This window comes from Podarcis filfolensis (assembly GCF_964270895.1).
Source record: "Podarcis filfolensis genome assembly, chromosome: 16".
Lineage (NCBI taxonomy): Eukaryota > Metazoa > Chordata > Lepidosauria > Squamata > Lacertidae > Podarcis > Podarcis filfolensis.
The window spans coordinates 21,996,834-22,011,370 of record NC_139620.1 but is presented as its reverse complement, the minus strand read 5'-3'; the positions used below and the strand labels follow the sequence as shown (position 1 = coordinate 22,011,370).

The 14,537-nt window shown below is 46.1% G+C and overlaps 3 protein-coding genes across 7 annotated transcripts in view; 1 reads left to right on the top strand and 2 right to left on the bottom strand.

Moving 5' to 3' along the window:
- Window positions 1-14,537, bottom strand: part of SRRM4 (serine/arginine repetitive matrix 4) — a 345,117-nt gene that overhangs the window by 15,389 nt on the left and 315,191 nt on the right. The gene's annotated exons all lie outside the window — the stretch shown is intronic.
- PXN (paxillin) overlaps window positions 1-14,537 on the top strand; it is a 68,586-nt gene that overhangs the window by 49,865 nt on the left and 4,184 nt on the right. For 3 of the 5 annotated variants that reach the window (XM_083589803.1, XM_083589804.1, XM_083589805.1), the window contains 4 exons: window positions 8,735-8,905; window positions 9,278-9,451; window positions 13,105-13,186; window positions 13,992-14,140. In XM_083589803.1, coding sequence (XP_083445929.1) covers window positions 8,735-8,905; window positions 9,278-9,451; window positions 13,105-13,186; window positions 13,992-14,140 — 576 coding nt within the window. Of the gene's footprint in view, window positions 1-1,599; window positions 2,587-3,762; window positions 4,030-4,972; window positions 5,351-6,241; window positions 6,311-8,734; window positions 8,906-9,035; window positions 9,104-9,277; window positions 9,452-13,104; window positions 13,187-13,991; window positions 14,141-14,537 lie in introns of all 5 variants that reach the window. The other 2 variants (XR_014542371.1, XM_083589802.1) reach the window with 2 other exon arrangements.
- On the bottom strand, window positions 7,927-8,273 carry LOC310751408 (protein S100-A6-like). Its single transcript, XM_083590761.1, has one exon. The coding sequence runs from the start codon at window positions 8,203-8,205 to the stop codon at window positions 7,942-7,944; it is 264 nt and encodes an 87-aa protein (XP_083446887.1). The 5' UTR covers window positions 8,206-8,273; the 3' UTR covers window positions 7,927-7,941.

Below are 14,537 nucleotides of genomic sequence, written 5' to 3'. Positions count from 1 at the left end.
AGGCTAGGTCGGTAGAGGTGCAGAACATGAGGACAGAACACGGGTGAGAGATTGTGAAAGTGTGAATACAGAGGAGAGTGGTGAGGTTCAGGATATGAGCACCTGCAGAGATGAACCATAATCCCCAGATCCCCAGCTTTCATTTTTTTTTATTTAAAAAAAGAGTGAGTTTCTATCATTTATGGAACCCTGAGACATGAAGTAAAATATATAAGTAGTAGTATTTTTGCGAGAAACTCAGCTGCTTCCCAGAGCCGTAGCTAGGTGATCTTGCGTCCCTGGAAGAACCATCCAGATTGCACCCCCTAGCCTTAGAAAGCTCTTCTTTCCGCCTCTCCTCCAACCCCAACCCCAACCCATTCAATTCACCCCCTATTAAAAACCTTTTCTTATGAGACAATAATCAATATTTTTATTTATAGACATATTTTAAAGCTTATTTTGCACCCTACCCTCATCTGCGCCCCTGGTGCAGACCCACCTCACCACCCCCTAGCTACAGTCCTGCTGCTTCCCCATGCTAATCACCTGACAGCTCACAGTTATGTTTTTCTGTGCTCTTGTGTGTCTTGCAACTAGCGTAGAACAGCTTGGTGCTTTTTGTTGTTCTTGTTTCTTTTCTTTTTTTTCAAAAAAAGAGATGCCCATTTTGTTGATAGATTAGTTTGGTTGCTGCTGTCTTCTGTGCCACTCCCCCTTCAGATTTAGAAAAGCAACAGCAGCACTAACAGTAAAAACAGATATTTTAACTTAAAACAATGATAATTGTAGCCTGCTTGATTTTCACAAGAAATTCAGCATAACTAGCAAAATTAAAATAAGATATAAAATAGTCCATAATTGCAAACAAAATAAGATACAAAATAATCCATAATTGCAAACCTAAAAGCTAAAAATATCTCTCTCTCCCCGCCCCCCAGTGTAAGCAATTATTTTTGAGAAGCTGAACTGTCAGCAAACATGCAGTACTAGTTAAAGAAATGGTTGAATTGCAGTCAATAAGTTTGTCAGATCTTCCCCTTCCTGAATGATGGGCATTCATTGTTCCCTCTAAAGTTTGTTGTGCACGTGAGACTGAACATGTGGATTCAGAACAGAGCATTGTTGTTTGGTTTAAAGGGATTCAGTCTCTGGGCCGTATCTCTTTTCTTGTGGATCCAGTTGCATGAGGATGAGCATGTCCCTTGAATCTTCTGTTGCAGGTCCTCCACGCCTTCACTTTCATTGCTACCTGAGCAAGCAGTGGTGTGTCTGTGTGTGGTGGGGATGGTGGCTTCTTGAGCAAGCTTGCGGCTCGTGTGTCACAGTTATGTCAAGTGATTGTTGGCTTCTGGGTTGGTTTCTGGTATAACCGACTTGGGTGACCTAGTTCTGTGAAGAGGGGAGGACAGAGACAAAACAGTGCTTGATGGCTGCCTATTGTAAGAAACTGCAGCACCCTTTCCAGATTTCCATTCTGCCTTCTTGTTCCTTCTGCCTTAGGTTAGAGCCATTTTCCTTTTTCTCATCACTTCCCTACTCCTCCTTTCCCCTTCTTCCTCTTCCTTCAATTCTGTTTCCATCCTTTCTCCCCTCCCACATTTCTTTATCTTTTCACAGACCTCTTCTACCATATCACTGATCTCTGAACCCTCCCTGGAGCTACTTCCTGGTCCGGTTGGCTCAGATGCAGCCCATGTGCTTCCTAGTATATCTTTCCTGACTACCTCAAAGCAGCAAGCCATGGGCCACTCTGAGGGTGTTCTGTCCCCTCTGGCACCTCTCCCACTGGAGGTGCTCCATATTGAAGAGGAAAGCAACAGCCCAGTCACTGCTGTAATTCAAGAGCAATCTCTCATCACCCCTTCCAGACTCTGGACTGAGCCACTGCACCCAGAGGCCTCTGCTACTCTCACAAGCTCAGACGGACCAAGCAGAGAGTCCACTTCCAATGTGAAACTTCTCTCATTTTCCAAGGCGGAGTCATTGCCCATTCATTCTGATGTAGGAACCCTGAATCAGAGGCTTGCAGAGCCAAAAGGACCTTGGAGGGATGAGCAGAGAGATGAAACCCAGGCTGCAACAATGCTTGTTTCAAACTCCTGCATAAGTGGCAAGGTGAAAGTGCCAGCGCCACAAGAGTTGGAACCTGTGTTTGATCCAACAGCTGATGCTCACAAAGGGATTGGCATCAACAAAGGAGATGTGGATGATCTGAACAACTCTAAAGCATCTCACTTTGCACCAAGACTACAATCAGAGGGAGATGGTGTCGTGCCAACAATGCACAGACCTGGTCCTTTGAGTGTTGATCAATGGGAGAACTGTCCAGGTACCAGAAGCCACTTGGGCCAGAACATACTGCATGGTACTGAAGTCCAAGATCCAGCCAGGGCAAGCAGCTGTCCTGATGTTGCTGAGAAGAAGCAAGGTCCAGAGAGGATGCCTAGGAAAAACAGCCTTCAGAGTGCTCCGATGAGTGAATGGAAAGAGCCACTCTCCTGCGTAGCAGCTGCTCCAGGGTCGACGGGAAATGCCTGGAAAGAGGAAATGGATCTGATTCCTTCTTGCAAGATTCCTGTGGAGAGGATTTCTACATCAGGCCAGGCAGGCATCAAAGTGCATGTAGTGGCGAGTGAGCTAGTGTGGATTTCTTCTGCGGGTGCATCTCATTTGGCTGTGCATGGTGTGCTTTTGAGCCCTCTGAATTAAGCTGCTTTGCATGCTTCTCTGAAGTGAGACTTAGTAGCAGCTGCATGGGACTGTGAACTGGGAAAATGCTGCAGGGAAACAACTTATTTTGGCAACCCATTGCACATTGGCCCCCATGCTCAGCTCCCATAACGTTGTGAAGACATACCAGCCGCTTTCATCCCTCTTCTTAGTGGAAAGTGTGGCCTGGAGAGAGAGAGGGCCTTGGAAGCTTATAACAATTAGAGCTCAATGGATCTCTTCCTAACAGCAACCCACTTGTTAGATTATTTGTTTTGAGCAACTGGTGTAGTGGAACGTTACCTATAAAAGGTCAAGCTACAAGAAAATCAAACCACCATAAACTAGACTGTTTTGATGCCACATCTGTTCTCCTACCTATGGAATTATTATGAATATTATTATTTATTAAATTTGTATACCGCCCTATACCCGCAGGTCTCATGGAGTTTCGCACCTTGATGAATCTGTACGTCTTGATGCTTTCACTTAGCTGCGGGATAGTCCAGTGCCTCCATGAATTTACAGTGCTCTGTGCATGAAGATACTGCCGTTGGTTGTGGTGTTTTAAAGCTGTTCCTAACACTTGATCTAGCACATTTGGCCTAGGAACATAGGACGCCACCTTACACGGAGTCAGGCCATTGGTCCAGCTACCTCAGTATTTTCTATGCTGTTTAGCAAGAGCAGCTCTTCAGGGTTTCAGGGTTTTCAAGCCCTACCTGGATATGCTGGGGATTGAACCAGGGACCTTTTTGCATGCAGAGCTTGTAAACTACTGAGCCATGGCCCTTCCCCTACTGCAACAAATTATTTGCTCTCTGTAATCAGTCCTGTTTGTTCAGCTGACATAGCTGACCTTGGAAGACCTAGCTCAAGGTTGACTTGCTGCTTGGAGATGGGCCAAAAGGATTTGTTGTTGTTGTTTTCATCCCTCCCCTCGAAGAGGCAATGGCTGCTGTTTTTCCTGCTCCTGGTCACTAACCGTTCTTGAGCTTGAAGCGTGTGCATCCTGTGTTTTTGTTACCACTGCAGCTCTTGTACTGAAACTGCCATTTCCCTCCTGTTAAGATAAAATCTGTAATCAAGCAGACAAAAGAGACTTCCCACGTGCACCCGATGTGCCGCGATCTCTCGCCACGGCGCAAGCTGGGCCCAGCCATATTTCACAAGACGGTCTCCCAAGACCGCTTGATTGAGGAACTGCAAGACAGGTTGGGCATCAGCAAACCTGAACAGGAGGAGTGGAGAAGCCCAGACAACTGGATGACCGAGGGAGTCATCATTATCTCCAGGCCACAGAAGAAAGAGCAAGATGGTAGTCAGCAGGTAGAAAAGGTAGAGAGCGTAATGCCTTGTGGGTTTTCTTGTCTCTCCTCCAGGAGTCTCCTATTTGGTATATTGAAAATGGCTTAGAACACATCCGTACAGCACTTGTTAGCATTCAAAGTGTGGAGAGGTAATCCACATCACCGAGACACTCAGGAATTACCTTTTACCCTCTTGGTCCAAGAGAAGCAGCCAGTTGTGTATGCTTCACAGCTTACTGTGTGCATCAACCATGCTGGATGCTCAGGGACTAGCTCAAGCTTCTGGAGTAGCAGATGAGCACATGCAATTCCTGAAATGAGAAAAGTACAGATGTGCTATCAGAATGCTTATATGAGTAAGAATCTGCCCCTGACTACCAGTGTTTCATTGAACACCAGGAGAAAGCAAGTGGATTCAAGATGGGTTTGTTGGCCAGATGATTAACAGCAAGGTCTTAGTGTGTCTTGAGTGTTAAACCTGCTGGAAACCTACTGGAGAGTTACTTTTTGTCTAGATGACTCAGATCACCCTTACTGTTTTTCCATGCTGGCTTGTGACCTAGATCCCTCTATATGAACATGGGAACTTGCCCGTTTTCACTGGAAGGCATTTTAAATGAAGAGTGTGGGACTCTGGATTTATTAATTTTTGTTCTGTAGGTATGGCACACTCAGAGGTAGAACAATATTCCAGTTTTTTACTAAATGAAACATGATTTCATTGCCACATAGGTTTCTGCAGATTGAAAGTGCATAAAGGCAGATTCTGGCTATTATTCCCCCTCACGTTTGATTATACTTGACTATTGCATTAGTTTTTTATAATTTCTGCTTGTTTTGCGGCCAGACTAAGGCTCTACACTCAGAAGTGGGTCACTTCTTTCATTTCATGTTTTCTCCTTGGTCGATGCAATTCCTCTGGACTAAGTGCCTCTGGACTTGTTTATGTTTTCTTCCTGCTTCTTTCCTAGGTTATAATTCCTGCAGAGTCACCCCTCCCTCTAAGAAGGACAATTGCAGTTCCACCCTCTCCCCCCCCACAGTTTCCTAAAGATGTTTCAAAGGCTGCCTCTGTCAAGGCTGCCTTCTCTTCTCCTCTCCCTCACCCTCCGCCGCCACCTCCTCCCTTGCCGCCGCCACCACCGCCATCTGTGCACGTCCCCCAGCTGCGCTATGTGCCATCAGCTCCACCTCCTCACCCTCTGCTCCAGTGGGAAATGCTTCTGGAGGAATGCCCCCCTTCCCAGGCACAGATCCCAGCAGAACCAGTTGAAGTGGCCTCTCCTCCCAAGATGGTGGTGTCAGTTGGTTGCCAAACGGACGAGGATTCATTCTTCCCTCCAGATCAGGCATGGTCTCCTTTCTTTGGACTCCTGACTTACTAGAATAGTGCCAGTGTGAGCCCAGCAGATACAAGGTTGTTCATTTTTTTGGGGGGGGTCCTCCTTTTAGACTGAATGTTTGGGCGTAAGCTTATTCTGAGCTCACAGGGAAGAGCAACTATTTGGATGCTCAGGACAGAAAACACATTTTAGCTTTCATAGTGGTGCTGAGTACACATGAGTACACTCTGCCATGTGCGCGGAGTTGGGAGTAGTGCCACAAAGGGCATAGTGTGTGGCCCACATTGTGGGCAGTGGTTGGGTGAAGACTGAGCTAGATGCACGAAGCAGTCTGTGTAAGGCAGCTTACTATGTGTCCCTCTGTGGCCCGTAGAAACTTATTGCGCAAGCAGTTTTCTTCTGCCTTCATGAGCTGTTCAAGGGTTTTTGGGAGCACCTGAGCTTTTCCTACGAATCCTCGTGCTCCACGGTTTTAGTATGGTTGCATACTTGCTCCATGCTGGTGTTTTTATTTTTAAAAGTGCTGCAGAACCACCTGTATGCCACATAGCTGAGTGCTCAACTTTCTCCATCAAGTGGCAATGATCCCAGGGCAATGATCAGTTCCAGTTCACTGTAGAAAAAAGGCTGCATACAGGTTATGGGTGGTAAACCCACCTTATGTATAAAGTCGAGAAAGACTTTCCTTATCTCACACACCTTTGTAATACATTAAATGGACAGCCATTATTTCCATTTTACAGATGCGAAGGTTTGGACTCTTTAGCCCTTCATGACTTAGCTAGGACTGGGGTGCAGGACTTTCCCTGAATCCACGTCCAGTAGCCTTTCTGCTGGCTTTCTCACATCACTGCAGCTTTCAGCCTGCTAGGACTCACTGTGAATTATGCTTTTCAGGTCTCATATGCTCCACCTCCGGACTGGGGCTCCCAAGTTCTTGCCGTTCGTCCTCCCACTCCTGAGAAGGCAGGGCATCCTCTCTCTCTTTTTTTCTGTAGCATGGCGTGTGGGAAACACTTCTCTTGGCATAGATTTGATTCTTGCATTGGTAGAATTGCAAGTTTTCCACAGAAATGCAATTTTGTGCTTTTTCCTAAGGCTCAGCCTGCTTGTTTCTAATTAGTATGGGGAAGCGACAGTAGGTCTCTTAAAACCAGCATGATTTTTGAGAGCTTGTGGCATGACCTTTTCAAGGACGTGTGTTCAGTGGCTGGAGAATGGGAGAAGAAGCAACAAACGTTCATGCAGTTAACCAAGTAAAAAGTATGAATGTCTTCCCAGCATGTATTGAGCGAGGCATTTTTAAACAAGGTATCAAATGCTCAAATATATTTAATAATCCCAGTGAAGAGAATATATGTTTTTTAGGACTTGTCCTTTATTTTTTGCTGTGTTGCTTGAACATATGTATGTCACCGGAATAAAGTAGAATCATTTTCTGGGAGAACTGCATGCTGTGCCCCAGTCTTATCAATCACCAGTCACCTGTGGCGAGTAAAAACTGACCACAGGTTAACCAAGCAGGAAAAGATGTGCAAAATCTGGCTTTCTCTTCTTTTAGGCCATGACTAACTAACATGTGTGATCAGGTGGGCCAGTAAAAAACAAACAAACTACTAATATTTGCAGACTTGCATGTAAACCTGTCATTCTAAAGTCCAGGGGGAATAGTTGGAAAACATTTTATCCAGCAACCGTTTTGAAGCTAAGCAGGTCTGAGCCCAATCAGTGTCTTGATGGGAGACTTGTATTTACAGCACCTTGATTTCATTCATGGAAGAATATGGTGTAGTGGTTAGAGTGTTGGGCTAGGACCTGGCAGACCAGGGTTGAAATCCCCACCTACTCATGAAGCTCACTGCGTGACCGTCGGCCTGTCACAATTTCTTAGCCTAACCTACCTCACAGGGTTATTGTGAGTATAAAATGGGGCAGGGGATGCATGTCGTACCTTGAGCTCCCTGGAGGAAAAGTTAGATAGCCAATATAATCAGTAAATAATAAATGGGGAATACAAATATAATAAATAATACAAATATAATAAATAAACCTACTCTGTGTCCTTTGGCATCACACAGAGCAGCCTTCACCAACCTGATATTCTCTAGATGCTTGATTAATTTATTTGTTTTATTAAATTTATATGCTGCCCTTTCCCCTGAAGTGGCAAACCCTTTCTGTAATAAGAATACAAATAAAAATAAAATAAAACCAAATTTAAAAATTGGTAAAAACAATAAAACATCAGAAGCAAATTTAAGAGATGATGGGAGTTGTAGCTCAGTTGCATCTGGAGGGCCCAAAGCTTCCTCATCTCTGCTTTAACCCTAGAAACGCATAGCGAAGTTAGTGTGTACACATGCGAGGATCAAAGGCTCTTGTAAGTGTGAGGTGTGATTTGTAGAACAACACACGCTTCCCATCTGCCAACCTTCCCTGCACCCCATGTGTTAATTGGAACAGAAGGACTTATATCAATAGACTGGCTTTTTCGTTTGTTTTTTACAAAACTTAATTTCTTTTGGATGTGAAACTGCCTACAGAGGTATAATCCTGAACCACGACACCTCACCCCACTGGGGTGTACATTTACGAACTCAAGCTTCATTGTAAATCATTGCCAGGGCACCCAGGAAAGTGACATATTCCTGGAAGTTCACCACTGGGTCCCCATTGCGGTCCAGATCTTCCATTAATGCCTGTATCTCTGCATCCTGCCATTTCGGTCGAATGGTGAACTCCTTCTGTATCAGCTCCTTCAATTCCTTCTTGCTTAGGGTGTTCTTATCGCCATCCTTGCCGGCGTAGTTGTGGAAGGTGATAACCAGCATGCCAATAGCTTGGTCAAGAGGTGCTGCCATGGTGAGAGATCAGAAGCAAGATGGTCCAGTGCTGAGTGGCAGGAAGAGAAGTGGTCCTCCAGTAGACTGTGGTGTAACATCTCACGATCTTAAACCAAGTCACACGTTCCTTTGGCTGATGTTAGAGCTGGAATTGTCATTGTGTGGATGTCTTGCATATTGTGGCACTGGCAGAGAAATCTAATTTAGGAATACGGTTTTATTGTGTTTACCTTGAGAAACTTGAAAGCGCGCTCTGAGCTCACACAGATTTCCCATTTTCATTAATCTGCCTATGGGAAGAGCCTTTTCTTGTGACTTCCTAATCCATGGGTCTGTTGATTCGAGGAGACTTTCTCCAACAAAACTGCTGGAAACCATTCATCCTAGCCTTCACTGTGATCCTTCACCAGCTTCTGCAATTACACTGTCCTTTCTGTTATATGTTAATGGAGGCAGGAGGTGGCTCAGCGAACTTCCACAGGGAGAGAAGAACTCTAGCATGGTTCTTAACTTTAATAGTCTCTGCTTTGACTCTCTGTTGTTGCAGTTCATGTCCCAAGGGAAAGGTGGGAACAACTACCCATCCACGACTTCTCCAAAGCCTGGCAGCCAGTTGGATAGCATGCTCGGAAGCCTCCAGTCAGACTTGCATAAACTCGGGGTAGCAACGGTTGCCAAAGGTGTATGTGGAGCCTGCAAGAAGCCAATTGCTGGACAGGTGAGTCTGAAGGACAACCCCCACTTGTTGAGAGTCTCAAGCTACAACTGGGAGGGCTTTAAAAAATCATATGGATGAACGGACTGGCGATGCTGAAGAAACTGAAGTACTCTATTTATCCACTGGCTAGGTACGCTGTAAGCTCCTCCAGTGACTTCTACCCTGCCCATGAGGGACTGCCCTCTTCTGAGATGATAGGTAATTCAGTTTTCATGCTACCCCAGTCCAGGGATCCACCTGTTAGTAGAACGTTCTCTCTCATTTGTTCTAGACTCTGTGCTTTTTGATGTCTTTGTCACACATATGATGCCCATACTTGAGAGGTGGAGCATCTGCTGGAGCCAGGACCGTTTTTTCCTCTCTCTTTCCCAGGTTGTCACAGCGATGGGGAAGACTTGGCACCCTGAACACTTTGTCTGCACCCACTGCCAGGAGGAGATAGGATCGCGTAACTTCTTTGAGCGTGACGGCCAGCCCTACTGCGAGAAGGACTATCACAACCTCTTCTCTCCGCGCTGCTACTACTGCAACGGTCCTATCCTGGATGTGAGTCCATGGCGTTTATGCCGTCTTATTCCTCTGACTGTCCAGCCTTACGCTTTCTACCTTACCGATCCCGTACCTATGCACACATTTCATTTGCTTGTGCAGTGGGTGCCAGTAATCCCACCCTAGTCACTGTGGTTTAGAAAATTAAATCACAGTGGGGGATTTCAGCCCACCTCCAGCATGTAGGTCTCCTCTGCATCCAGCCCAACAACCTCTCCACAGGCCCTGCCCATACCCCCATGCTGCTGAACTGCAGTTTCTAATCAGCTGAGTAGTGGGGTTGGGGTTCATGGGGGAGGATACATTTAAACCTCCCTTCCTCATAGTCTTCCCCCAATCCTTGTGCTGGCCATCTGATCAGGGATTAATTTCTCCATTGCTGAGCTGTAATCTTGTAAATTCTGATCTCTGTGTACATATAAGATCACAAGGCGAGAAGGTTTAGAGTATTTATTTTATTACTACTTTTCTACCCCAACCTTTCCTCCAAGGAGTTTAAGGTGGCACACAAAGTTCTCCCCCTCCTGTCCTTAAAACAATTGTGTGAGGTAGGTTAGACCAGGGGTCCCCACACTAAGGCCCACGGGCCGGATAAGGCCCGAGGGACTCGTTTATCCAGCCCGCGGTGCCGCCCGTTGCTGCCGCCCACTCTTACCAGTGCTGTGCTGCATGGCTGCCCACTTCCGGGTCGGAGGAGCCCCGGAAATAGCTTGTGCGCATGCGCAAGCGTTATTTCCGGTGCACATCTGGGGTGGAGGAGGCCCATGCATATGCGCACAAGCTATTTCCGGTGCTCCTCTGACTCGGAAGGGCGCCGGAAATAGTGTGTGCCCATGCGTATGGGCACACACTCCTCCGCTCTCCGGCCCACTGCGCGATCAGTGCTGGAGACACCGGCCCGAGGTGCGGTAAGTTTGCTGACCCCTGGGTTAGACTGTGACCGAATGACTGGCCCAAGGTCACCCAGTTGCCTTCATGGCTGAGTGGGGATTTGAACCTAGTTCTACACTCTAACCACACCAATGTCCTAGTTCTACACTCTAACCACGCCAATGCACTGACTGGTAGAGTGAGCTGCTCATGGAGGAAGAGATTGCTTGGTGTGTATCATTTATCTGTTTTAACTTTTATAATGCTTTATATTTCAACCGAAATACCTGTCCGCATCCCAACAAAAATAACATTTTAAAAAATAAAATACAAATTCTGCATTCCGTAGTAAATACAGTGCTACTGTTACTGCCTCTTTCTCATTGCACATCACAGAAATGAAGTGAACTGGGTGTGTGAATGAATGGGGTGGGTGGGTGTGCATGTGGATGTGCTTGTACCATTATACATACAGTCCCTGGCTACTTTCCCCAAGGGAATATGGCCTTTGGGCTGCTGGGAGGGTGGAACTCTTCACCCTTGCCTGTATACATGCATGGGCTTACCTTAAAATGGCCAGTGAGCTCCTAGCAACATTGTGGGTTCATGTTATCAACACTGCTACATCAGTTTCACATTTATTTACACGTGGCTACTTTTCGCATTATATGGAAATGCTCTAGTAGGACACAACTAGAGACTGGCAACACACACATTGGGAACAGCGAGTCTAGGAGTTAGACGCCCCCATGTGGCAGGTTGAGTGACACCATTCTAGTGTTAGCTTGGGTGTTAGCAATGGGATCCCCCCTCATTGTCCTCGGTTCTCGAACGTAATTTGCTCCGGAAGACCATTCGAGTTTTGAAACGTTTGAAAACCGAGGTGCAAAGGGCTGCCTGCAAATTCAGTTGAGAAAATTGAAAAACATGCAGCAGAAGCCGTTTGACTTCTGAGGTGTGTTTGAAAATGGAAGCATTTACTTCCGGGTTTTTGGCGTTCGGGTTCCGAACTGTTCGTTAATGGAGGCATTCGAGGTACTACTGTATGTGAAACAGCTGGATTCTGTAAATATAATAAATTGAGATGATTCGTCAAAATGAAGTGAGGGAAGTGAGATTAAATAACCATAGAATCCCATATATGTCTCTCTCCCAGTGTGGGAGAGCCAGTGTGGTGTAGTGGTTAAGAGCGGTAGACTCATAATCTGGTGAACCGGGTTCGCGTCTCCGCTTCTCCACATGCAGCTGCTGGGTGACCTTGGGCCAGTCACACTTCTCTGAAGTCTCTCAGCCCCACTCACCTCACAGAGTGTTTGTTGTGGGGGAGGAAGGGAAAGGAGAATATTAGCCGCTTTGAGACTCCTTAAAGGGAGCGAAAGGTGGGATATCCAATCCAAACTCTTCTTCTTCTTCTTCTTCCCCACCTCACCCACCAGTCTCATCAGAAGGAGCATAGGAGCCTTATTCTAGGTCAAACCACTGGTTCATCTAGCTCACCACTGCTACACTGAGTGGCAGCAGCTCTCCAGAGTTTCAGGCAGGGGATACTTGCAGCTCTTCCTGACCAGGGATTGAACTTGTGCACTCTTGAGTGCAAAGCTGGTGCTCTGCCACTGAGCTATGGAAAAGGCCCCCTCTCCCTTATGACTGCCAATTTTACTGGCACTGAACTAGGGTTCAGAGTGGACACTGCACAGAGGATGCCGCTTAGTTAAATTGCCACATCCCTGACCTACTTGCAAGATGCAATTCTCTACATTCCTAGTGGTGATGCTCATGCCCTTCGCTTTGTCAGTTCCGCTCTGCCACCAAGAAACCAGTCTTGGTGGAGGGAGTGGCATAGCTTGACAGGAAAGCAGGCAGGAAGATCCTGAGATCCAGGGCAATCCAGGGTAAAAAGTAAAGGGTTCCCTTGCAACTTCTTAGGCTGTAATTCGGACATATTTTGCCCAAGGGTGTGCAAAATATGGAAAACTAGAATTGATTCATAACAACAGGCTTTGATTGTATCCTTGGCCATATTTGCAGATTTTAGATGCCGCATTAAACACAACAACTGATGTATTGAAAAACTGCAGCGGGATAAGGAGAGGGATCAATTATATTCCCAATTTTGTGCTTGAAGGGAGGAGAAGAGCTTTTGTTCACCTACATCTTCGCACTCCATTCTCTTTTTCTTAGTTTTATCCTCATTTATGCCTTAGTGTACTGTTTCATCTGTTTGCGTTCTACATGGGTGGGGCCCATGAGCAGACATACCACAGCAATCAGCCAGTTAATCTCTGTACGCGTCCCAGGATGTCTATCTGTCTGCTGGGGAGTTCATTGACCTTCCAAAGGCAACAGGAGAGAGAGAGATCGAGATCGGAAATGCATGTTCATGAAATTCTGGGCTTAATCCAGCCAGAGATCACATTACAGTGGTACCTCGGGTTACATACGCTTCAGGTTACATATGCTTCAGGTTACAGACTCCGCTAACGCAGAAATAGTACCTCGGGTTAAGAACTTTGCTTCAGGATGAGAACAGAAATCGTGCTCCGGCGGCACGGAAGCACCCCATTATCTAAAGTGGTGCTTCAGGTTAAGAACAGTTTCAGGTTAAGAACGGACCTCTGGAACGAATTAAGTACTTAACCCGAGGTACCACTGTATAGTTCAGTTTCCCAGGGTCAGAGGATTCCTCCCTTCCTCTCCTTGAAATGCACTCTACGTGTTTCCTTGCATTTTTTTTTTAAGTTTTGGCTACTCATTCATGGTTTATGGTTTCTTTATATCAGAAAGTGGTTACGGCGCTGGATAGGACATGGCACCCTGAGCATTTCTTCTGTGCCCAGTGCGGAGCATTCTTCGGCCCAGAAGGTATGGTCCCTGAAGGCTGATCCACAGCTTGCGTGGCTTGCTTATTTTCAGATGTGTAAACTGTCTCCCAGGTATTGAGCTTGAGGTCTTGTGAGGTGACATTCAAGTGCTGCGAGTGGAATTTCAGCTCAGATTTGCCATTTCTCCCTTGCAAGTCATTACTTCATGTTGCAGACACTGGCAGTAATGGGCATGCATAAATAAGCTTAGCACAGGCAAACACAATCCTCCCCCTGACATTCGGATTGCATAGACTCGTGTAGCCTTGCTCCCCAGGAAGTGGAAGTGTAGTGTAACCGCACTGTTCTCAGCCCCAATAGGCTGCTTCTTTGGTAGGTCCAATCCTGTTCATGTTTACATGGAAGCAAGCCCAACCCCATTCAGCAGGGCTTACTCCCAGGGAAATGCACACCAGATTGCACATTTGCAGTAGCCTGATGATGAAGAGTGTCGATTCCAGCTTTGATGGTCCTCTCCATTTCTTAGAATCTTTTGGTGATGCCTTTCTTTTATGTCTAGGCTTTTATTTTTGTTTATTATTTTTTTTCTTCTTTCCCCCCTTTCAGTCCCCCCACCAACTTTTTATTACATACAAATATGTGTAACTTTTAAGCGGCTGTTTCTGTTTATGACAGCAGTAAGTTTGGGGTGCAAATTTGTTCATTTTTATCGAATGTTTTCTATGTTTTTTGAGTTCCGCATTCAGATTTGGAAAAAACATTTTATAAATTCCTAAAATGAAAAGGCCAGGCAGATACTAATTTTCTTCTTTCCTTTTTTGCTGCTTACCCTTCTGCCCTGGCAGGTTTTCACGAGAAGGATGGCAAGGCCTACTGTCGCAAGGATTACTTTGACATGTTTGCTCCTAAGTGTGGAGGCTGTGCCCGGGCTATCTTGGAAAACTATATCTCTGCCTTGAATACCCTTTGGCACCCTGAATGTTTTGTCTGTCGGGTAAGAGCACTTCAGGAATTCATTCCCCTTCCGTTCCATTCAGCCAGCTGAGGACATCTATCATCCTGACCAGTCTTGGTGTAATTCATGGGTCACCAATGCAGTGCTCTCAGGCACACAAGTGCCAGCGGAGGCCTTTCTTGATGACCACAGGGTTCCTTCTTTCTCCTGCTGAAATTATGCTTGTGAGAAGCCTTTCATTGCAGACAATAGGAGACTTTAAAACAACTTAATTGCTGGTGGTAGGAGAAGATGAGCGTGCATGGTTGCATTGAGTGTGCATGGTTGCAGTGTTTGCATGACGCTCACAACGGTTTCTCCAGTTTGCAAATATGCCTGGGGGGTCGGAAAGATTGGCAACCCTAGAGGGCTCGGAAGCGGGAGGATAAGTGCATCC